The following is a 25,065-nucleotide window of genomic DNA, read 5'->3' as shown; positions in this document are numbered from 1 at the left end:
CTAGTCATTTGGAAACGGGGGATACCTAGTCAGTTGGAAAGGGGGGATATCTAGTCAGTTGGAAAGGGGGGGATACCTATTCAGTTGGAAAGGGGGGGATACCTAGTCAGTTGGAAAGGGGGGATACCTAGTCAGTTGGAAAGGGGGGATACCTAGTCAGTTGGAAAGGGGGGATACCTAGTCAGTTGGAAAGGGGGGATACCTAGTCAGTTGGAATGGCGGGATACCTAGTCAGTTGGAAAGGGAGAGGGGGGATACCTAGTCAGTTGGAAAGGGAAAGGGGGATACCTCGTCAGTTGTAAAGGGGGATAACTAGTCAGTTGGAAAGGGGGGATACCTAGTCAGTTGGAAAGGGGGATACCTAGTCAGTTGGAAAGGGGGGAGACCTAGTCAGTTGGAAAGGGGGGATACCTAGTCAGTTGGAAAGGGGGATACCTAGTCAGTTGGAAAGGGGGGATACCTAGTCAGTTGGACAGGGAAAGGGGGGATACCTAGTCAGTTGGAAAGGGAAAGGGGGATACCTCGTCAGTTGTAAAGGGGGATAACTAGTCAGTTGGAAAGGGGGGATACCTAGTCAGTTGGAAAGGGGGATACCTAGTCAGTTGGAAAGGGGGATACCTAGTCAGTTGGAAAGGGGGATACCTAGTCAGTTGGAAAGGGGGGATACCTAGTCAGTTGGACAGGGAAAGGGGGGATACCTAGTCAGTTGGACAGGGAAAGGGGGGTACCTAGTCAGTTGGACAGGGAAAGGGGGGATACCTAGTCAGTTGGACAGGGAAAGGGGGATACCTAGTCAGTTGGACAGGGAAAGGGGGATACCTAGTCAGTTGGAAAGGGGGGGGATACCTAGTCAGTTGAAAAGGGGGGATACCTAGTCAGTTGAAAAGGGAAAGGGGGGATACCTAGTCAGTTGGAAAGGGGGGGGATACCTAGTCAGTTGGAAAGGGGGGGATACCTAGTCTGTTGGAAAGGGGGGGATACCTAGTCAGTTGGAAAGGGGGGGATACCTAGTCAGTTGGAAAGGGGGATACCTAGTCAGTTGGAAAGGGGGGATACCTAGTCAGTTGGAAAGGGGGGATACCTAGTCAGTTGGAAAGGGGGGATACCTAGTCAGTTGGAAAGGGGGGATACCTAGTCAGTTGGACAGGGAAAGGGGGGATACCTAGTCAGTTGGAAAGGGGGATACCTAGTCAGTTGGAAAGGGGGGATACCTAGTCAGTTGGAAAGGGAAAGGGGGGATACCTAGTCAGTTGGAAAGGGGGATACCTAGTCAGTTGGAAAGGGGGGATACCTAGTCAGTTGGAAAGGGAAAGGGGGGATACCTAGTCAGTTGGAAAGGGGGATACCTAGTCAGTTGTAAAGGGGGATACCTAGTCAGTTGGAAAGGGGGATACCTAGTCAGTTGGAAAGGGGGGATACCTAGTCAGTTGGAAAGGGAAAGGGGGGATACCTAGTCAGTTGGAAAGGGGGATACCTAGTCAGTTGGAAAGGGGGATACCTAGTCAGTTGGAAAGGGGGATACCTAGTCAGTTGGAAAGGGGGGATACCTAGTCAGTTGGAAAGGGGGATACCTAGTCAGTTGGAAAGGGGGATACCTAGTCAGTTGGAAAGGGGGGATACCTAGTCAGTTGGACAGGGAAAGGGGGGATACCTAGTCAGTTGGACAGGGAGGATACCTAGTCAGTTGGAAAGGGAAAGGGGGGATACCTAGTCAGTTGGAAAGGGGGATAACTAGTCAGTTGTAAAGGGGGATAACTAGTCAGTTGGAAAGGGGGATACCTAGTCAGTTGGAAAGGGGGGATACCTAGTTAGTTGGAAAGGGGGGATACCTAGTCAGTTGGAAAGGGGGGATACCTAGTCAGTTGGAAAGGGGGATACCAAGTCAGTTGGAAAGGGGGGGATACCTAGTCAGTTGGACAGGGAAAGGGGGGATACCTAGTCAGTTGGACGGGGAAAGGGGGATACCTAGTCAGTTGGAAAGGGGGATACCTAGTCAGTTGGAAAGGGGGGATACCTAGTCAGTTGGAAAGGGGGATACCTAGTCAGTTGGAAAGGGGGGATACCTAGTCAGTTGGAAAGGGGGGATACCTAGTCAGTTGGAAAGGGGGGATACCTAGTCAGTTGGAAAGGGGGGATACCTAGTCAGTTGGACAGGGAAAGGGGGGATACCTAGTCAGATGGACAGGGAAAGGGGGGATACCTAGTCAGTTGGACAGGGAAAGGGGGGATACCTAGTCAGTTGGACAGGGAAAGGGGTGTACCTAGTCAGTTGGACAGGGAAAGGGGGGATACCTAGTCAGTTGGAAAGGGGGGATACCAAGTCAGTTGGAAAGGGGGGATAGCTAGTCAGTTGGAAAGGGGGGATAGCTAGTCAGTTGGACAGGGAATTGGGGGATACCTAGTCAGTTGGACAGGGAAAGGGGGGATACCTAGTCAGTTGGAAAGGGAGGATACCTAGTCAGTTGGAAAGGGAAAGGGGGGATACCTAGTCAGTTGGAAAGGGAGGATACCTAGTCAGTTGGAAAGGGAGGATACCTAGTCAGTTGGAAAGGGAAAGGGGGGATACCTAGTCAGTTGGAATGGGGGATACCTAGTCAGTTGTAAAGGGGGATAACTAGTCAGTTGGAAAGGGGGATACCTAGTCAGTTGGAAAGGGGGGATACCTAGTCAGTTGGAAAGGGGGGATACCTAGTCAGTTGGAAAGGGGGGATACCTAGTCAGTTGGAAAGGGGGGATACCTAGTCATTTGGAAACGGGGGATACCTAGTCAGTTGGAAAGGGGGGATATCTAGTCAGTTGGAAAGGGGGATACCTATTCAGTTGGAAAGGGGGGGATACCTAGTCAGTTGGAAAGGGGGGATACCTAGTCAGTTGGAAAGGGGGGATACCTAGTCAGTTGGAAAGGGGGGATACCTAGTCAGTTGGAAAGGGGGGATACCTAGTCAGTTGGAATGGCGGGATACCTAGTCAGTTGGAAAGGGAGAGGGGGGATACCTAGTCAGTTGGAAAGGGAAAGGGGGATACCTCGTCAGTTGTAAAGGGGGATAACTAGTCAGTTGGAAAGGGGGGATACCTAGTCAGTTGGAAAGGGGGATACCTAGTCAGTTGGAAAGGGGGGAGACCTAGTCAGTTGGAAAGGGGGGAGACCTAGTCAGTTGGAAAGGGGGATACCTAGTCAGTTGGAAAGGGGGGATACCTAGTCAGTTGGACAGGGAAAGGGGGGATACCTAGTCAGTTGGACAGGGAAAGGGGGGTACCTAGTCAGTTGGACAGGGAAAGGGGGGATACCTAGTCAGTTGGACAGGGAAAGGGGGATACCTAGTCAGTTGGACAGGGAAAGGGGGATACCTAGTCAGTTGGAAAGGGGGGGATACCTAGTCAGTTGTAAAGGGGGGATACCTAGTCAGTTGGAAAGGGGGGATACCTAGTCAGTTGGAAAGGGGGATACCTATTCAGTTGGAAAGGGGGGATACCTAGTCAGTTGGAAAGGGGGGATACCTAGTCAGTTGGAAAGGGGGGATACCTAGTCAGTTGGAAAGGGGGGATACCTAGTCAGTTGGAAAGGGGGGATACCTAGTCAGTTGGAAAGGCGGGATACCTAGTCAGTTGGAAAGGGAAAGGGGGGATACCTAGTCAGTTGGAAAGGGAAAGGGGGATACCTCGTCAGTTGTAAAGGGGGATAACTAGTCAGTTGGAAAGGGGGGATACCTAGTCAGTTGGAAAGGGGGGATACCTAGTCAGTTGGAAAGGGGGGGATACCTAGTCAGTTGGAAACGGGGGATACCTAGTCAGTTGGAAAGGGGGGATATCTAGTCAGTTGGAAAGGGGGATACCTATTCAGTTGGAAAGGGGGGATACCTAGTCAGTTGGAAAGGGGGGATACCTAGTCAGTTGGAAAGGGGGGATACCTAGTCAGTTGGAAAGGGGGGATACCTAGTCAGTTGGAAAGGGGGGATACCTAGTCAGTTGGAAAGGGGGGATACCTAGTCAGTTGGAATGGCGGGATACCTAGTCAGTTGGAAAGGGAAAGGGGGGATACCTAGTCAGTTGGAAAGGGAAAGGGGGATACCTCGTCAGTTGTAAAGGGGGATAACTAGTCAGTTCGAAATCGGGGATACCTAGTCAGTTGGAAAGGGGGGAGACCTAGTCAGTTGGAAAGGGGGGATACCTAGTCAGTTGGAAAGGGGGATACCTAGTCAGTTGGAAAGGGGGGATACCTAGTCAGTTGGACAGGGAAAGGGGGGATACCTAGTCAGTTGGACAGGGAAAGGGGGGTACCTAGTCAGTTGGACAGGGAAAGGGGGGATACCTAGTCAGTTGGACAGGGAAAGGGGGATACCTAGTCAGTTGGACAGGGAAAGGGGGATACCTAGTCAGTTGGAAAGGGGGGATACCTAGTCAGTTGAAAAGGGAAAGGGGGGATACCTAGTCAGTTGGAAAGGGGGGGATACCTAGTCAGTTGGAAAGGGGGATACCTAGTCAGTTGGAAAGGGGGGATACCTAGTCAGTTGGAAAGGGGGGATACCTAGTCAGTTGGAAAGGGGGGATACCTAGTCAGTTGGACAGGGAAAGGGGGGATACCTAGTCAGTTGGAAAGGGGGATACCTAGTCAGTTGGAAAGGGGGGATACCTAGTCAGTTGGAAAGGGAAAGGGGGGATACCTAGTCAGTTGGAAAGGGGGATACCTAGTCAGTTGGAAAGGGGGGATACCTAGTCAGTTGGAAAGGGAAAGGGGGGATACCTAGTCAGTTGGAAAGGGGGATACCTAGTCAGTTGTAAAGGGGGATACCTAGTCAGTTGGAAAGGGGGATACCTAGTCAGTTGGAAAGGGGGGATACCTAGTCAGTTGGAAAGGGAAAGGGGGGATACCTAGTCAGTTGGAAAGGGGGATACCTAGTCAGTTGTAAAGGGGGATACCTAGTCAGTTGGAAAGGGGGATACCTAGTCAGTTGGAAAGGGGGATACCTAGTCAGTTGGAAAGGGGGATACCTAGTCAGTTGGAAAGGGGGATACCTAGTCAGTTGGAAAGGGGGGATACCTAGTCAGTTGGAAAGGGGGGATACCTAGTCAGTTGGAAAGGGGGATACCTAGTCAGTTGGAAAGGGGGATACCTAGTCAGTTGGAAAGGGGGGATACCTAGTCAGTTGGAAAGGGGGGATACCTAGTCAGTTGGACAGGGAAAGGGGGGATACCTAGTCAGTTGGACAGGGAAAGGGGGGATACCTAGTCAGTTGGAAAGGGAGGGATACCTAGTCAGTTGGAAAGGGAAAGGGGGGATACCTAGTCAGTTGGAAAGGGGGATACCTAGTCAGTTGTAAAGGGGGATAACTAGTCAGTTGTAAAGGGGGATAACTAGTCAGTTGGAAAGGGGGATACCTAGTCAGATGGAAAGGGGGAATACCTAGTTAGTTGGAAAGGGGGGATACCTAGTCAGTTGGAAAGGGGGGATACCTAGTCAGTTGGAAAGGGGGATACCAAGTCAGTTGGAAAGGGGGGATACCTAGTCAGTTGGACAGGGAAAGGGGGATACCTAGTCAGTTGGAAAGGGGGATACCTAGTCAGTTGGAAAGGGGGGATACCTAGTCAGTTGGAAAGGGGGGATACCTAGTCAGTTGGAAAGGGAAAGGGGGATACCTAGTCAGTTGGAAAGGGGGGATACCTAGTCAGTTGGAAAGGGGGGATACCTAGTCAGTTGGAAAGGGGGGATACCTAGTCAGTTGGACAGGGAAAGGGGGATACCTAGTCAGTTGGACAGGGAAAGGGGGGATACCTAGTCAGATGGACAGGGAAAGGGGGGATACCTAGTCAGTTGGACAGGGAAAGGGGGGATACCTAGTCAGTTGGACAGGGAAAGGGGGGTACCTAGTCAGTTGGACAGGGAAAGGGGGGATACCTAGTCAGTTGGAAAGGGGGATACCTAGTCAGTTGGAAAGGGGGGATACCTAGTCAGTTGGAAAGGGGGATACCAAGTCAGTTGGAAAGGGGGGATAGCTAGTCAGTTGGACAGGGAATTGGGGGATACCTAGTCAGTTGGACAGGGAAAGGGGGGATACCTAGTCAGTTGGAAAGGGAGGATACCTAGTCAGTTGGAAAGGGAAAGGGGGGATACCTAGTCAGTTGGAAAGGGAGGATAACTAGTCAGTTGGAAAGGGAGGATACCTAGTCAGTTGGAAAGGGAAAGGGGGGATACCTAGTCAGTTGGAATGGGGGATACCTAGTCAGTTGTAAAGGGGGATAACTAGTCAGTTGGAAAGGGGGATACCTAGTCAGTTGGAAAGGGGGGATACCTAGTCAGTTGGAAAGGGGGGATACCTAGTCAGTTGGAAAGGGGGATACCAAGTCAGTTGGAAAGGGGGGATACCTAGTCAGTTGGACAGGGAAAGGGGGGATACCTAGTCAGTTGGACAGGGAAAGGGGGGATACCTAGTCAGTTGGACAGGGAAAGGGGGGATACCTAGTCAGTTGGACAGGGAAAGGGGGGTACCTAGTCAGTTGGACAGGGAAAGGGGGGATACCTAGTCAGTTGGACAGGGAAAGGGGGATACCTAGTCAGTTGGAAAGGGGGGGATACCTAGTCAGTTGGAAAGGGCGGGATACCTAGTCAGTTGGAAAGGGGGGATACCTAGTCAGTTGGAAAGGGGGATACCTAGTCAGTTGGAAAGGGGGGATACCTAGTCAGTTGGAAAGGGGGGGATACCTAGTCAGTTGGAAAGGGGGGGATACCTAGTCAGTTGTAAAGGGAAAGGGGGGATACCTAGTCAGTTGTAAAGGGAAAGGGGGGATACCTAGTCAGTTGTAAAGGGGGGATACCTAGTCAGTTGTAAAGGGGGGATACCTAGTCAGTTGGAAAGGGAAAGGGGGGATACCTAGTCAGTTGGAAAAGGGGGATACCTAGTCAGTTGGAAAGGGGGGATACCTAGTCAGTTGGAAAGGGGGATACCTAGTCAGTTGGAAAGGGGGGATACCTAGTCAGTTGGAAAGGGGGATACCTAGTCAGTTGGAAAGGGGGATACCTAGTCAGTTGTACAGGGAAAGGGGGGATACCTAGTCAGTTGTACAGGGAAAGGGGGGATACCTAGTCAGTTGGAAAGGGGGGATACCTAGTCAGTTGTAAAGGGGGGATACCTAGTCAGTTGGAAAGGGGGGATACCTAGTCAGTTGGAAAGGGGGGATACCTAGTCAGTTGGAAAGGGGGATACCTAGTCAGTTGTACAGGGAAAGGGGGGATACCTAGTCAGTTGTACAGGGAAAGAGGGATACCTAGTCAGTTGTACAGGGAAAGGGGGATACCTAGTCAGTTGTACAGGGAAAGGGGGGATACCTAGTCAGTTGTACAGGGAAAGGGGGGATACCTAGTCAGTTGTACAGGGAAAGGGGGGATACCTAGTCAGTTGTACAGGGAAAGGGGGATACCTAGTCAGTTGTACAGGGAAAGGGGGATACCTAGTCAGTTGTACAGGGAAAGGGGGGATACCTAGTCAGTTGTACAGGGAAAGGGGGATACCTAGTCAGTTGTACAGGGAAAGGGGGATACCTAGTCAGTTGTACAGGGAAAGGGGGATACCTAGTCAGTTGGACAGGGAAAGGGGGGATACCTAGTCAGTTGGACAGGGAAAGGGGGGATACCTAGTCAGTTGGAAAGGGGGGATACCTAGTCAGTTGGACAGGGAAAGGGGGGATACCTAGTCAGTTGTACAGGGAAAGGGGGGATACCTAGTCAGTTGGACAGGGAAAGGGGGGATACCTAGTCAGTTGGAAAGGGGGGATACCTAGTCAGTTATACAGGGAAAGGGGGGATACCTAGTCAGTTGGAAAGGGAAAGGGGGGATACCTAGTCAGTTGTACAACTGAATGCCTTCAACTGAAATATGTCTTCCGCATTTAACCCAACCCCTCTGAATCAGAGAGGTGCGGGGGGGGCTGCCTTAATCCACATCCACGGTGCCAGGAGAACAACTGCCTTGTCCAGGGGGCAGAACGACAGATTTGTACCTTGTCAGCTCGGGGATTCGAACTTGCAACCATTTCAGTTACTAACCCAACGCTCTAACCACTAGGCTACCCTGCAGCCCCTAATGATAACGGATGCTGTAAATGAGTAGTGGACGGTAAGCGCTTACCCTGATGAAGGCCTGGAAGCGTTTGTCTTTGGAGTGCAGCTCCTTGTAGATGTTTACGGCCTCGTTGTGGCGGCTGCAGAACTTCCCGTAAACTCTCTTCATGATCTCTGCGTTGGACCCTGAGAACTGGAAAAACAGGTAGGATACGTGTTACGTTTCCCAGGTTTCTGTGTTGTGGGTTTGTGTGTTTCAGGAAATGGCTTCCCTGGATTCCAAGCAGCTGATTGGTCAGCCCCATTGCTAATTGGAGCTCTGACCCCACCCTCTCGTTAGGGGATACAGCTGTTTCCAATGACCGACTCCTCCTGCAGATTTAAATGCCAGAGTACCTTTGTTAGGAAGAGAGAGAGTCTTGGATGTCTTGTGTTGGTTGTAGGGTTGGTGTAAAGTATTTTGTAAAGTATTTTGTAGCCGGTACTGCAGAGGTATGTGTTTGCGATAGGACTTAGTGTTTTTGGTGTATTTAAATTGTTCACTTTATGTTGGGGGGAAGGCTCCTTGGGAGTGCTTAGGGCAGAGGCCTGTGGACATACATATACCCGTACTGTCGTACGTAGACTAGGTAAGACCTGGGCGGACCAACTCCTGTATGTTTGTTATTGCGCCAGGTGGTGCTAAAGTAGGAAGGTAGTGGGTAGGCAGTTAAGGTAGGAGAGGGGGCACTTTAACTTTCTATGCTTTGGTTCCGTCCAGCCCCTTTTCCTCACATTACCAAGTGAAGGAAATACATTTCCAGTAAATGGCAATATTCTCTGCCTCCGTCATCATTACCTCCACCTACAGTCACATACCTGTATACATCCACCTACTGTCCCATACCTCTATACCTCCACCTACAGTCCCATACCTCTATACCTCCACCTACAGTCCCATACCTCTATACCTCCACCTACAGTCCCATACCTCTATACCTCCACCTACAGTCCCATACCTCTAAACCTCCACCTACAGTCCCATACCTCTATACCTCCACCTACAGTCCCATACCTCCACCTACAGTCCCATACCTCTATACCTCCACCTACAGTCCCATACCTCTAAACCTCCACCTACAGTCCCATACCTCTATACCTCCACCTACAGTCCCATACCTCTATACCTCCACCTATAGTCCCATACCTCTATACCTCCACCTACAGTCCCATACCTCTATACCTCCACCTACAGTACCATACCTCTATACCTCCACCTACAGTCCCATACCTCTATACCTCCACCTACAGTCCCATACCTCTATACCTCCACCTACAGTCCCATACCTCCACCTACAGTCCCATACCTCTATAACTCCACCTACAGTCCCATACCTCTATACCTCCACCTACAGTCCCATACCTCTATACCTCCACCTACAGTCCCATACCTCTATACCTCCACCTACAGTCCCATACCTCTATACCTCCACCTACAGTCCCATACCTCTATACCTCCACCTACAGTCCCATACCTCTATACTTCCACCTACAGTCCCATACCTCTATACCTCCACCTGCAGTCCCATACCTCTATACCTCCACCTACAGTCCCATACCTCTATCCCTCCACCTACAGTCCCATACCTCTATACCTCCACCTACAGTCCCATACCTCTATACCTCCACCAACAGTCCCATACCTCTATACCTCCACCTACTGTCCCATACCTCTATACCTCCACCTAAAGTCACATTCCTCTATACCTCCACCTACAGTCCCATACCTCTATACCTCCACCTACAGTCCCATACCTCTATACCTCCACCTACAGTACCATACCTCTATACCTCCACCTACAGTCCCATACCTCCACCTACAGTCCCATACCTCCACCTACAGTCCCATACCTCTATACCTCCACCTACAGTCCCATACCTCAATACCTCCACCTACAGTCCCATACCTCCACCTACAGTCCCATACCTCTATACCTCCACCTACAGTCCCATACCTCTATACCTCCACCTACAGTCCCATACCTCCACCTACAGTCCCATACCTCTATACCTCCACCTACAGTCCCATACCTCTATACCTCCACCTACAGTCCCATACCTCTATACCTCCACCTACAGTCCCATAGCTCTATACCTCCACCTACAGTCCCATACCTCTATACCTCCACCTACAGTCCCATACCTCCACCTACAGTCCCATACCTCTATACCTCCACCTACAGTCCCATACCTCTATACCTCCACCTACAGTCCCATACCTCTATACCTCCACCTAGTCACATTCCTCTATACCTCCACCTACAGTCCCATACCTCTATACCTCCACCTACAGTCCCATACCTCTATACCTCCACCTACAGTCCCATACCTCTATACCTCCACCTACAGTCCCATACCTCTATACCTCCACCTACAGTCCCATACCTCCACCTACAGTCCCATACCTCTATACCTCCACCTACAGTCCCATACCTCTATACCTCCACCTACAGTCCCATACCTCCACCTACAGTCCCATACCTCTATACCTCCACCTACAGTCCCATACCTCTATACCTCCACCTGCAGTCCCATACCTCCATACCTCCACCTACAGTCCCATACCTCTATACCTCCACCTACAGTCCCATACCTCTATACCTCGACCTACAGTCCCATACCTCCACCTACAGTACCATACCTCTATACCTCCACCTACAGTCCCATACCTCTATACCTCCACCTACAGTCCCATACCTCTATACCTCCACCTACTTTCCCATACCTCTATACCTCCACCTACAGTCCCATACCTCCACCTACAGTCCCATACCTCTATACCTCCACCTACAGTCCCATACCTCTATACCTCCACCTACAGTCCCATACCTCTATACCTCCACCTACTGTCCCATACCTCTATACCTCCACCTACAGTCACATTCCTCTATACCTCCACCTACAGTCCCATACCTCTATACCTCCACCTACAGTCCCATACCTCTATACCTCCACCTACAGTCCCATACCTCCACCTACAGTCCCATACCTCTATACCTCCACCTACAGTCCCATACCTCTATACCTCCACCTACAGTCCCATACCTCTATACCTCCACCTACAGTCCCATACCTCCACCTACAGTCCCATACCTCTATACCTCCACCTACAGTCCCATACCTCTATACCTCCACCTGCAGTCCCATACCTCCATACCTCCACCTACAGTCCCATACCTCTATACCTCCACCTACAGTCCCATACCTCTATACCTCCACCTACAGTCCCATACCTCCACCTACAGTCCCATACCTCTATACCTCCACCTACAGTCCCATACCTCTATACCTCCACCTACAGTCCCATACCTCTATACCTCCACCTACAGTCCCATACCTCCACCTACAGTCCCATACCTCTATACCTCCACCTACAGTCCCATACCTCTATACCTCCACCTGCAGTCCCATACCTCCATACCTCCACCTACAGTCCCATACCTCTATACCTCCACCTACAGTCCCAAACCTCTATACCTCCACCTACAGTCCCATACCTCCACCTACAGTCCCATACCTCTATACCTCCACCTACAGTCCCATACCTCTATACCTCCACCTACAGTCCCATACCTCCACCTACAGTCCCATACCTCTATCCCTCCACCTACAGTCCCATACCTCTATACCTCCACCTACAGTCCCATACCTCCACCAACAGTCCCATACCTCTATACCTCCACCTACTGTCCCATACCTCTATACCTCCACCTAAAGTCCCATTCCTCTATACCTCCACCTACAGTCCCATACCTCTATACCTCCACCTACAGTCCCATACCTCTATACCTCCACCTACAGTACCATACCTCTATACCTCCACCTACAGTCCCATACCTCCACCTACAGTCCCATACCTCCACCTACAGTCCCATACCTCTATACCTCCACCTACAGTCCCATACCTCAATACCTCCACCTACAGTCCCATACCTCTATACCTCCACCTACAGTCCCATACCTCTATACCTCCACCTACAGTCCCATACCTCCACCTACAGTCCCATACCTCTATACCTCCACCTACAGTCCCATACCTCTATACCTCCACCTACAGTCCCATACCTCTATACCTCCACCTACAGTCCCATAGCTCTATACCTCCACCTACAGTCCCATACCTCTATACCTCCACCTACAGTCCCATACCTCCACCTACAGTCCCATACCTCTATACCTCCACCTACAGTCCCATACCTCTATACCTCCACCTACAGTCCCATACCTCTATACCTCCACCTAGTCACATTCCTCTATACCTCCACCTACAGTCCCATACCTCTATACCTCCACCTACAGTCCCATACCTCTATACCTCCACCTACAGTCCCATACCTCTATACCTCCACCTACAGTCCCATACCTCTATACCTCCACCTACAGTCCCATACCTCCACCTACAGTCCCATACCTCTATACCTCCACCTACAGTCCCATACCTCTATACCTCCACCTACAGTCCCATACCTCTATACCTCCACCTACAGTCCCATACCTCCACCTACAGTCCCATACCTCTATACCTCCACCTACAGTCCCATACCTCTATACCTCCACCTGCAGTCCCATACCTCCATACCTCCACCTACAGTCCCATACCTCTATACCTCCACCTACAGTCCCATACCTCTATACCTCGACCTACAGTCCCATACCTCCACCTACAGTACCATACCTCTATACCTCCACCTACAGTCCCATACCTCTATACCTCCACCTACAGTCCCATACCTCTATACCTCCACCTACTTTCCCATACCTCTATACCTCCACCTACAGTCCCATACCTCCACCTACAGTCCCATACCTCTATACCTCCACCTACAGTCCCATACCTCTATACCTCCACCTACAGTCCCATACCTCTATACCTCCACCTACTGTCCCATACCTCTATACCTCCACCTACAGTCACATTCCTCTATACCTCCACCTACAGTCCCATACCTCTATACCTCCACCTACAGTCCCATACCTCTATACCTCCACCTACAGTCCCATACCTCCACCTACAGTCCCATACCTCTATACCTCCACCTACAGTCCCATACCTCTATACCTCCACCTACAGTCCCATACCTCTATACCTCCACCTACAGTCCCATACCTCCACCTACAGTCCCATACCTCTATACCTCCACCTACAGTCCCATACCTCTATACCTCCACCTGCAGTCCCATACCTCCACCTACAGTACCATACCTCTATACCTCCACCTACAGTCCCATACCTCTATACCTCCACCTACAGTCCCATACCTCTATACCTCCACCTACTTTCCCATACCTCTATACCTCCACCTACAGTCCCATACCTCCACCTACAGTCCCATACCTCTATACCTCCACCTACAGTCCCATACCTCTATACCTCCACCTACAGTCCCATACCTCTATACCTCCACCTACTGTCCCATACCTCTATACCTCCACCTACAGTCACATTCCTCTATACCTCCACCTACAGTCCCATACCTCTATACCTCCACCTACAGTCCCATACCTCTATACCTCCACCTACAGTCCCATACCTCCACCTACAGTCCCATACCTCTATACCTCCACCTACAGTCCCATACCTCTATACCTCCACCTACAGTCCCATACCTCTATACCTCCACCTACAGTCCCATACCTCCACCTACAGTCCCATACCTCTATACCTCCACCTACAGTCCCATACCTCTATACCTCCACCTGCAGTCCCATACCTCCATACCTCCACCTACAGTCCCATACCTCTATACCTCCACCTACAGTCCCATACCTCTATACCTCCACCTACAGTCCCATACCTCCACCTACAGTCCCATACCTCTATACCTCCACCTACAGTCCCATACCTCTATACCTCCACCTACAGTCCCATACCTCTATACCTCCACCTACAGTCCCATACCTCCACCTACAGTCCCATACCTCTATACCTCCACCTACAGTCCCATACCTCTATACCTCCACCTGCAGTCCCATACCTCCATACCTCCACCTACAGTCCCATACCTCTATACCTCCACCTACAGTCCCATACCTCTATACCTCCACCTACAGTCCCATACCTCCACCTACAGTACCATACCTCTATACCTCCACCTACAGTCCCATACCTCTATACCTCCACCTACAGTCCCATACCTCAATACCTCCACCTACTTTCCCATACCTCTATACCTCCACCTACAGTCACATACCTCCACCTACAGTCCCATACCTCTATACCTCCACCTACAGTCCCATACCTCTATACCTCCACCTACTGTCCCATACCTCTATACCTCCACCTACAGTCACATTCCTCTATACCTCCACCTACAGTCTCATACCTCTATACCTCCACCTACAGTCCCATACCTCTATACCTCCACCTACAGTCCCATACCTCTATACCTCCACCTACAGTCCCATACCTCTATACCTCCACCTACAGTCCCATACCTCTATACCTCCACCTGCAGTCCCATATCTCCATACCTCCACCTACAGTCCCATACATCTATACCTCAACCTACAGTCCCATACCTCCACCTACAGTACCATACCTCTATACCTCCACCTACAGTCCCATGCCTCCATACCTCCACCTACAGTCCCATTCCTCTATACATCCACCTACAGTCCCATACCTCCACCTACAGTCCCATACCTCTATACCTCCACCTACATTCCCATACCTCTATACCTCCACCTACAGTCCCATACCTCTATACCTCCACCTACAGTCCCATACCTCTATACCTCCACCTACAGTCCCATACCTCTATACCTCCACCTACAGTCCCATACCTCCACCTACAGTCCCATACCTCCACCTACAGTCTCATACCTCTATACCTCCACCTACAGTCCCATACCTCAATACCTCCACCTACAGTCCCATACCTCCACCTACAGTCCCATACCTCTATACCTCCACCTACAGTCCCATACCTCTATACCTCCACCTACAGTCCCATACCTCTATACCTCCACCTACAGTCCCATACCTCTATACCTCCACCTACAGTCCCATACCTCCACCTACAGTCCCATACCTCTATACCTCCACCTACAGTCCCATACCTCTATACCTCCACCTACAGTCCCATACCTCTATACCTCCACCTACAGTCCCATACCTCTATACCTCCACCTACAGTCCCATACCTCTATACCTCCACCTAGTCACATTCCTCTATACCTCCACCTACAGTCCCATACCTCTATACCTCCACCTACAGTCCCATACCTCTATACCTCCACCTACAGTCCCATACCTCTATACCTCCACCTACAGTCCCATACCTCTATACCTCCACCTACAGTCCCATACCTCCACCTACAGTCCCATACCTCTATACCTCCACCTACAGTCCCATACCTCTATACCTCCACCTACAGTCCCATACCTCTATACCTCCACCTACAGTCCCATACCTCCACCTACAGTCCCATACCTCTATACCTCCACCTACAGTCCCATACCTCTATACCTCCACCTGCAGTCCCATACCTCCATACCTCCACCTACAGTCCCATACCTCTATACCTCCACCTACAGTCCCATACCTCTATACCTCCACCTACAGTCCCATACCTCCACCTACAGTACCATACCTCTATACCTCCACCTACAGTCCCATACCTCCATACCTCCACCTACAGTCCCATAACTCTATACCTCCACCTACAGTCCCATACCTCCACCTACAGTCCCATACCTCTATACCTCCACCTACAGTCCCATACCTCTATACCTCCACCTACAGTCCCATACCTCTATACCTCCACCTAGTCACATTCCTCTATACCTCCACCTACAGTCCCATACCTCTATACCTCCACCTACAGTCCCATACCTCTATACCTCCACCTACAGTCCCATACCTCTATACCTCCACCTACAGTCCCATACCTCCACACCTCCACCTACAGTCCCATACCTCCACCTACAGTCCCATACCTCTATACCTCCACCTACAGTCCCATACCTCTATACCTCCACCTACAGTCCCATACCTCTACCTACAGTCCCATACCTCCACCTACAGTCCCATACCTCTATACCTCCACCTACAGTCCCATACCTCCACCTACAGTCCCATACCTCCACCTACAGTCCCATACCTCTATACCTCCACCTGCAGTCCCATACCTCTATACCTCCACCTACAGTCCCATACCTCTATACCTCCACCTACAGTCCCATACCTCTATACCTCCACCTACAGTCCCATACCTCTATACCTCCACCTACAGTCCCATACCTCTATACCTCCACCTACAGTCCCATACCTCTATACCTCCACCTACAGTCCCATACCTCCACCTACAGTCCCATACCTCTATACCTCCACCTACAGTCCTATACCTCTGTTCCTCCACGGGGAGTTGAGTGTAGGCGGGTGTTTCGTTCCCTCCAAGAGGCGTAACAATATGAATCTACAACTCAAAGGAATACATCTGTTTATTGTTGAATCCGATATGTTTTGTTTAAAACATAAGGGGGAAGTGTAACTTTGATTCCAGGGAAAAGGTGTCACAGATTGAACACCGAGTCTGTGGTGTATAGAGACAACATGCTCTCCTTCCAGGAGGTCCTGGCTGCAGCTTGACCCTGTGATCCTCTCAGCTGTCTCTATGATGTGGGAGGAGGAGGGTGGTGTTCTGTGGTTCTGTGGTGTTCTGTGGTTCTGTGGTGTTCTGTGGTTCTGTGGTGTTCTGTGGTTCTGTGGTGTTCTGTGGTGGTGTTCTGTGGTTCTGTGGTGTTCTGTGGTGGTGTTCTGTGGTGTTCTGTGGTGGTGTTCTGTGGTGGTGTTCTGTGGTTCTGTGGTGTTCTGTGGTTCTGTGGTGTTCTGTGGTTCTGTGGTGTTCTGTGGTGGTGTTCTGTGGTGGTGTTCTGTGGTGTTCTGTGGTGGTGTTCTGTGGTGGTGTTCTGTGGTTCTGTGGTGTTCTGTGGTGGTGTTCTGTGGTTCTGTGGTGTTCTGTGGTGGTGTTCTGTGGTGGTGTTCTGTGGGACTGTGGTGTTCCGTGGTGGTGTTCTGTAGTGTGGTGTTCTGTAGTGTAGTGTGGGCTCTCTCCCTCTAACCTGCGTGGTGTTGTGTTCTGTAGTGTTCTGTAGTGTGGTGTTCTGTGGTGGTGTTCTGTGGTGGTGTTCTGTGGTGGTGTTCTGTGGTTCTGTGGTGTTCTGTGGTGGTGTTCTGTGGTGGTGTTCTGTGGGACTGTGGTGTTCCGTGGTGGTGTTCTGTAGTGTGGTGTTCTGTAGTGTAGTGTGGGCTCTCTCCCTCTAACCTGCGTGGTGTTGTGTTCTGTAGTGTTCTGTAGTGTGGTGTTCTGTGGTGGTGTTCTGTGGTGGTGTTCTGTGGTGGTGTTCTGTAGTGGTGTTCTGTAGTGGTGTTCTGTAGTGGTGTTCTGTAGTGGTGTTCTGTAGTGGTGTTCTGTGGTGGTGTTCTGTGGTGGTGTTCTGTAGTGGTGTTCTGTAGTGGTGTTCTGTAGTGGTGTTCTGTAGTGTGGTGTTCTGTGGTGGTGTTCTGTAGTGGTGTTCTGTAGTGTTCTGTAGTGTAGTGTAGTGTGGGCTCCCTCCCTCTAACCTGCGTGTTGTTCTGTAGTGTTGTTCTGTAGTGGTGTTCTGTAGTGGTGTTCTGTAGTGTGGTGTTCTGTGGTGGTGTTCTGTAGTGTAGTGTGGGCTCTCTCCCTCCTCTAACCTGCGTCTCCAGGATGTCTCCTATCTTGTTGATGATGAATCCTCCGTCCTCCCCCTCCTGCTGGCTCTCTCTCTTCCTCTCCAGGAGGCGTGTCAGGAAGGAGGTGTGGAGGTCCAGGAGCTCCTCCAGGGCAGGGAACAGCCTGTCTACTGTCTGAGGCTCCAGCTGCAGCTCCTTCACCAGACCCTTACTGTACACCTCCACCATGATCAGCAGGGTCCGCACATGGTGCATCTCCGTCTGCATCAACTCTGGAGGGGGACAACAATGGGGTTTGGGGGAGATACAGGAAGGGGGTTAAGGTTAGAAGGGGGAGATACAGGGAGAGAGGGGGTTAAGGTTAGGAGAGGGAGATACAGGTAGAGACGGGGGTTAAGATTAGGAGGGGGAGTAACATGGGGAGATCAAGGTTTGTCCAGCTCCAGATAGAGGGGTAGTAGTGGTCTGGTAACTCTAGATAGAGAGGTAGTAGTGCCCGGTAACTCTAGATAGAGGGGTAGTAGTGGTCTGGTAACTCTAGATAGAGGGGTAGTAGTGGTCTGGTAACTCTAGATAGAGGGGTAGTAGTGCCTGGTAACTCTAGATAGAGGGGTAGTAGTGGTCTGGTAACTCTAGATAGAGGGGTAGTAGTGGTCTGGGAACTCTAGATAGAGGGGTAGTAGTGGTCTGGGAACTCTAGATAGAGGGGTAGTAGTGGTCTGGTAACTCTAGATAGAGGGGTAGTAGAGCCCTGGGAACTCTAGATAGAGGGGTAGTAGAGCCCAGTAACTCTAGATAGAGGGGTAGTAGTGGTCTGGTAACTCTAGATAGAGGGGTAGTAGAGCCCTGGGAACTCTAGAGAGAGGGGTAGTAGAGCCCTGGTAACTCTAGATAGAGGGGTAGTAGAGCCCTGGGAACTCTAGATAGAGGGGTAGTAGGGCCCTGGGAACTCTAGATAGAGGGGTAGTAGAGCCCTGGGAACTCTAGATAGAGGGGTAGTAGTGCCTGGGAACTCTAGGTAGAGGGGTAGTAGGGCCCTGGGAACTCTAGGTAGAGGGGTAGTAGTGCACGGTAACTCTAGATAGAGGGGTAGTAGTGCCCAGTAACTCTAGATAGAGGGGTAGTAGAGCCCTGGGAACTCTAGATAGAGGGGTAGTAGAGCCCTGGGAACTCTAGATAGAGGGGTAGTAGTGCACGGTAACTCTAGATAGAGGGGTAGTAGTGCCCAGTAACTCTAGATAGAGGGGTAGTAGAGCCCTGGTAACTCTAGATAGAGGGGTAGTAGAGCCCTGGGAACTCTAGATAGAGGGGTAGTAGTGGTCTGGGAACTCTAGATAGAGGGGTAGTAGAGCCCTGGGAACTCTAGATAGAGGGGTAGTAGAGCCCTGGGAACTCTAGATAGAGGGGTAGTAGTGCCTGGGAACTCTAGGTAGAAGGGTAGTAGGGCCCTGGGAACTCTAGGTAGAGGGGTAGTAGTGCATGGTAAATCTAGATAGAGGGGTAGTAGTGCCCAGTAACTCTAGATAGAGGGGTAGTAGAGCCCTGGGAACTCTAGATAGAGGGGTAGTAGAGCCCTGGGATCTCTAGATAGAGGGGTAGTAGAGCCCTGGGAACTCTAGATAGAGGGGTAGTAGAGCCCTGGGAACTCTAGATCGAGGGGCAGTAGTGCCCTGGGAACTCTAGATAGAGGGGTAGTAGAGCCCTGGGAACTCTAGATAGAGGGGTAGTAGAGCCCTGGTAACTCTAGATAGAGGGGTAGTAGTTCCCTGGGAACTCTAGATAGAGGGGTAGTAGGGCCCTGGGAACTCTAGATAGAGGGGTAGTAGTGCCCTGGGAACTCTAGATAGAGGGGTAGTAGAGCCCTGGGAACTCTAGATAGAGGGGTAGTAGTTCCCTGGGAACTCTAGATAGAGGGGTCGTAGGGCATTGTAATCCTTCACTGTTTTGCACCATATTTTGTCATCTCAGCAAAGCCCACCCTTGAATTTTCTATCAGTCTAGATTTACAATACTGTGTATTATCCCATCTTTCTGTCTGGATCCAGTTTGGATCAGTCTGGATTTACAATACCATGTGTATTTTCCCCTCTGTCTTTCTGTATCCAGTCTGGATCAGTCTGGATTTGTCATGTTTATTGATGGAGAGAGAGGAGGGGGTATAACTCAAGGCAGGTACTGTAGCAGTGGGAGGTACAGTAGATGTCCTGTTTATTGATGGAGAGAGGAGGAGGGGGTATAACTCAAGGCAGGTACTGTAGCAGTGGGAGGTACAGTAGATGTCCTGTTTATTGATGGAGAGAGGAGGAGGGGGTATAACTCAAGGCAGGTACCGTAGATTACATCCTGTCTCTTGATGACGTCCTTCTTCAGATGTTTGAGGAAGTGACGGTCCGTAACGTTGCTCCAGGAGTCTGCTTCTAGCTCTTTCAGGTCTGCCTCAAACTCGCCCATCAGCTGGCTGTCGATCATCTCCGTGCCTCGATGATAAAACGCACCGCTCAGATAACATTCACATGTATTTATCTAGACTGTAACGGTCGTCATATGTAGTGGACTAAGGCGCAGCGGGTTGAGTGCTCATTTTAACGTTTATTAGAACACTGAAAAAACAAAACAAGAAAACGAACGAACGAACGAACGCACAGTAACGCAGGCTAACACACAGCTATGCAAAGACAACTTCCCACAAAGGGACAGGTGAAAACAGGGCTACCTAAGTATGACTCCCAATCAGCAACAACGATGTACAGCTGTTCCTGATTGAGAGCCATACCAGACCAACACAAAGAAATACACAACATAGACAGAGCATAGACATACACAACATAGAACATAACCAAAACCCTGGAATACTCGAAACAAACACCCCCCTGCCACGTCCTGACCAAACTACAATAACAAATAACCCCTTATACTGGCCAGGACGTGACATAGACGTTAGAGTAGACGCTATAATACAGACACATTTACAGGAGCGATTAGGATTAAGTGCCTTGCTCAGCTCGAGGATTCGAACCAGCGAACTTTCGGTTACTGGCACAACACTAACCGCTAGGCTACCTGCCACTTTACCTTCACTGTGGGTAATGTGTGTTTACTATCGACTGTGGGTAAAGTGTGTTTACTATCGACTGTGGGATGGTGACTGTGGGTAAAGTGTATTTACTATGGCAGTGAACTAAACAGGAAATAGGGTGCCATTTGAGATGCATTTAAAGACACAAAGCATGTCAGTCATTCTATCCATAGCTGTTCAGCAGCTGTTTAGGGCTGATAGAGTAGAGAGAGAGGATAGACAGACAGGTGGAGAGGACATACAGACAGACAGGTGGAGAGGACATACAGACAGACAGGACGGACGGACGGACTGGCGGAGAGGACGGACTGACTGGCGGAGAGGACGGACGGACGGACTGGCAGAGAGAGAGGTAGAGAGTTGTACTCTACTAACCTTCATCTGTGAGTGACTCTGTAGATTCATTGACCAGGTTGGTCTTGCACAGAGAGTCAGAAGAATGGGACAGGTACCGCAGACCCTTGATAGGCATGTCATCAAACACCTGGTGACTGGAGAGAGGACAGAGAGAGAGAGAGAGGACAGAGAGAGAGAGAGAGGACAGAGAGATAGAGAGAGAGAGAGAGAGAGAGAGAGAGAGAGAGAGAGAGAGAGAGAGAGAGACACAGAGAGAGAGAGAGAGAGAGACAGGGAGAGGGAGACACAGAGAGAGACAGGGAGAGGGAGACACAGAGAGAGACAGGGAGAGGGAGACACAGAGAGAGACAGGGAGAGGGAGAGGGCAGAGAGTCAGTAGAATGGGACAGGTACCACAGACCCTTGATAGGCAGGTTGGGTCGGGTTATGGTCAGGGTTAGGGTTAGGGTCAGATTAGGGTTAGGCTCAGGGTCAGGGTCAGAGTTCGGGTCAGGTTAGGGTCAGGGTTAGAGTCAGGGTTAGGGTCAGGTCAGAGTTAGGGTCAGGGTCATGGATAGAGTAAGGGTTTGGGTCAGGGTAAGGGTAAGGGTTAGGGGTCAGGGTCAGAGTAAGGGTTAGGGTTAGGGGTTAGGGGTCAGGGTTAGGGTCAGAGTAAGGGTTAGGGTTAGGGGTCAGGGTAAGGGTTAGGGTGAGGGTGAGGGGTTAGGGGTCAGGGTTAGGGTTAGGGGTTAGGGTCAGAGTAAGGGTTAGGGTTAGGGTCAGGGTTAGGGGTCAGAGTAAGGGTTTCTCACCCAGCGATGTTGGATATAGAGATGCTCTTTGACAGGTTGGACCCATGGAAGGGTATGATGGAGGTGTGTCTTCGGGAGGGAACAACCAATGAGGAGTAGTCTTCAGGAGACAAGATGGCTGACCAGGGCCGCTCCCGCGATGCACCCGCTGTGATGTCATAAGAGAGGGCCAGCGTTAAGAGAGGAATGTGGTAGGTTGGTATTGGGTTACGTCACACATGGCACACTAATGTTGACCAAAGCCCTGTAGGACTCTATAGGGAACAGATGACCTGTAGGACTCTATAGGGAACAGATGACCTGTAGGACTCTATAGGGAACAGATGGCCTGTAGGACTCTATAGGGAACAGATGACCTGTAGGACTCTATAGGGAACAGATGGCCTGTAGGACTCTATAGGGAACAGATGACCTGTAGGACTCTATAGGGAACAGATGGCCTGTAGGACTCTATAGGGAACAGATGGCCTGTAGGACTCTATAGGGAACAGATGACCTGTAGGACTCTATAGGGAACAGATGGCCTGTAGGACTCTATAGGGAACAGATGGCCTGTAGGACTCTATAGGGAACAGATGGCCTGTAGGACTCTATAGGGAACAGATGACCTGTAGGACTCTATAGGGAACAGATGACCTGTAGGACTCTATAGGGAACAGATGACCTGTAGGACTCTATAGGGAACAGATGGCCTGTAGGACTCTATAGGGAACAGATGACCTGTAGGACTCTATAGGGAACAGATGACCTGTAGGACTCTATAGGGAACAGATGGCCTGTAGGACTCTATAGGGAACAGATGGCCTGTAGGACTCTATAGGGAACAGATGACCTGTAGGACTCTATAGGGAACAGATGACCTGTAGGACTCTATGGGGAACAGATGGCCTGTAGGACTCTATAGGGAACAGATGGCCTGTAGGACTCTATAGGGAACAGATGGCCTGTAGGACTCTATAGGGAACAGATGACCTGTAGGACTCTATAGGGAACAGATGGCCTGTAGGACTCTATAGGGAACAGAGGGCCTGTAGGACTCTATAGGGAACAGATGACCTGTAGGACTCTATAGGGAACAGATGGCCTGTAGGACTCTATAGGGAACAGATGGCCTGTAGGACTCTATAGGGAACAGATGACCTGTAGGACTCTATAGGGAACAGATGGCCTGTAGGACTCTATAGGGAACAGATGGCCTGTAGGACTCTATAGGGAACAGATGACCTGTAGGACTCTATAGGGAACAGATGGCCTGTAGGACTCTATAGGGAACAGATGGCCTGTAGGACTCTATAGGGAACAGATGACCTGTAGGACTCTATAGGGAACAGATGGCCTGTAGGACTCTATAGGGAACAGATGGCCTGTAGGACTCTATAGGGAACAGATGGTCTGCAGGACTCTATAGGGAACAGATGGCCAGTAGGACTCTATAGGGAACAGATGGCCTGTAGGACTCTATAGGGAACAGATGACCTGTAGGACTCTATAGGGAACAGATGGCCTGTAGGACTCTATAGGGAACAGATGACCTGTAGGACTCTATAGGGAACAGATGACCTGTAGGACTCTATAGGGAACAGATGACCTGTAGGACTCTATAGGGAACAGATGGCCTGTAGGACTCTATAGGGAACAGATGGCCTGTAGGACTCTATAGGGAACAGATGACCTGTAGGACTCTATAGGGAACAGATGACCTGTAGGACTCTATAGGGAACAGATGGCCTGTAGGACTCTATAGGGAACAGATGGCCTGTAGGACTCTATAGGGAACAGATGACCTGTAGGACTCTATAGGGAACAGATGACCTGTAGGACTCTATAGGGAACAGATGGCCTGTAGGACTCTATAGGGAACAGATGGCCTGTAGGACTCTATAGGGAACAGATGACCTGTAGGACTCTATAGGGAACAGATGACCTGTAGGACTCTATAGGGAACTTATGACCTGTAGGACTCTATAGGGAACAGATGGCCTGTAGGACTCTATAGGGAACAGATGACCTGTAGGACTCTATAGGGAACAGATGACCTGTAGGACTCTATAGGGAACAGATGACCTGTAGGACTCTATAGGGAACAGATGGCCTGTAGGACTCTATAGGGAACAGATGACCTGTAGGACTCTATAGGGAACAGATGACCTGTAGGACTCTATAGGGAACAGATGGCCTGTAGGACTCTATAGGGAACAGATGGCCTGTAGGACTCTATAGGGAACAGATGACCTGTAGGACTCTATAGGGAACAGATGACCTGTAGGACTCTATGGGGAACAGATGGCCTGTAGGACTCTATAGGGAACAGATGGCCTGTAGGACTCTATAGGGAACAGATGGCCTGTAGGACTCTATAGGGAACAGATGACCTGTAGGACTCTATAGGGAACAGATGGCCTGTAGGACTCTATAGGGAACAGAGGGCCTGTAGGACTCTATAGGGAACAGATGACCTGTAGGACTCTATAGGGAACAGATGGCCTGTAGGACTCTATAGGGAACAGATGGCCTGTAGGACTCTATAGGGAACAGATGACCTGTAGGACTCTATAGGGAACAGATGGCCTGTAGGACTCTATAGGGAACAGATGGCCTGTAGGACTCTATAGGGAACAGATGACCTGTAGGACTCTATAGGGAACAGATGGCCTGTAGGACTCTATAGGGAACAGATGGCCTGTAGGACTCTATAGGGAACAGATGACCTGTAGGACTCTATAGGGAACAGATGGCCTGTAGGACTCTATAGGGAACAGATGGCCTGTAGGACTCTATAGGGAACAGATGGTCTGCAGGACTCTATAGGGAACAGATGGCCTGTAGGACTCTATAGGGAACAGATGGACCTGTAGGACTCTATAGGGAACAGATGACCTGTAGGACTCTATAGGGAACAGATGGCCTGTAGGACTCTATAGGGAACAGATGACCTGTAGGACTCTATAGGGAACAGATGACCTGTAGGACTCTATAGGGAACAGATGACCTGTAGGACTCTATAGGGAACAGATGGCCTGTAGGACTCTATAGGGAACAGATGGCCTGTAGGACTCTATAGGGAACAGATGACCTGTAGGACTCTATAGG

At 50.4% G+C, this 25,065-nt stretch overlaps 1 protein-coding gene across 2 annotated transcripts in view; it reads right to left on the bottom strand.

The window, feature by feature from the left end:
* Positions 1 to 25,065, bottom strand: part of akap13a (A-kinase anchoring protein 13a) — a 121,602-nt gene that overhangs the window by 81,016 nt on the left and 15,521 nt on the right. For both annotated transcript variants that reach the window (XM_045708528.2, XM_045708529.2), the window contains exons 5-9: positions 21,976 to 22,123; positions 21,203 to 21,318; positions 20,082 to 20,228; positions 17,773 to 18,023; positions 8,121 to 8,246 (exon numbers count right to left, since the gene is read on the bottom strand). In XM_045708528.2, the coding sequence (XP_045564484.2) occupies positions 8,121 to 8,246; positions 17,773 to 18,023; positions 20,082 to 20,228; positions 21,203 to 21,318; positions 21,976 to 22,123 (788 nt within the window). The remainder of the gene's footprint in view (positions 1 to 8,120; positions 8,247 to 17,772; positions 18,024 to 20,081; positions 20,229 to 21,202; positions 21,319 to 21,975; positions 22,124 to 25,065) is intronic.

This window comes from Salmo salar, chromosome 26 (assembly GCF_965601325.2).
Source record: "Salmo salar chromosome 26, fSalSal1, whole genome shotgun sequence".
Lineage (NCBI taxonomy): Eukaryota > Metazoa > Chordata > Actinopteri > Salmoniformes > Salmonidae > Salmo > Salmo salar.
The sequence above is the reverse complement of the archived record's forward strand: the minus strand, read 5'-3'. Positions and strand labels throughout refer to the sequence as shown.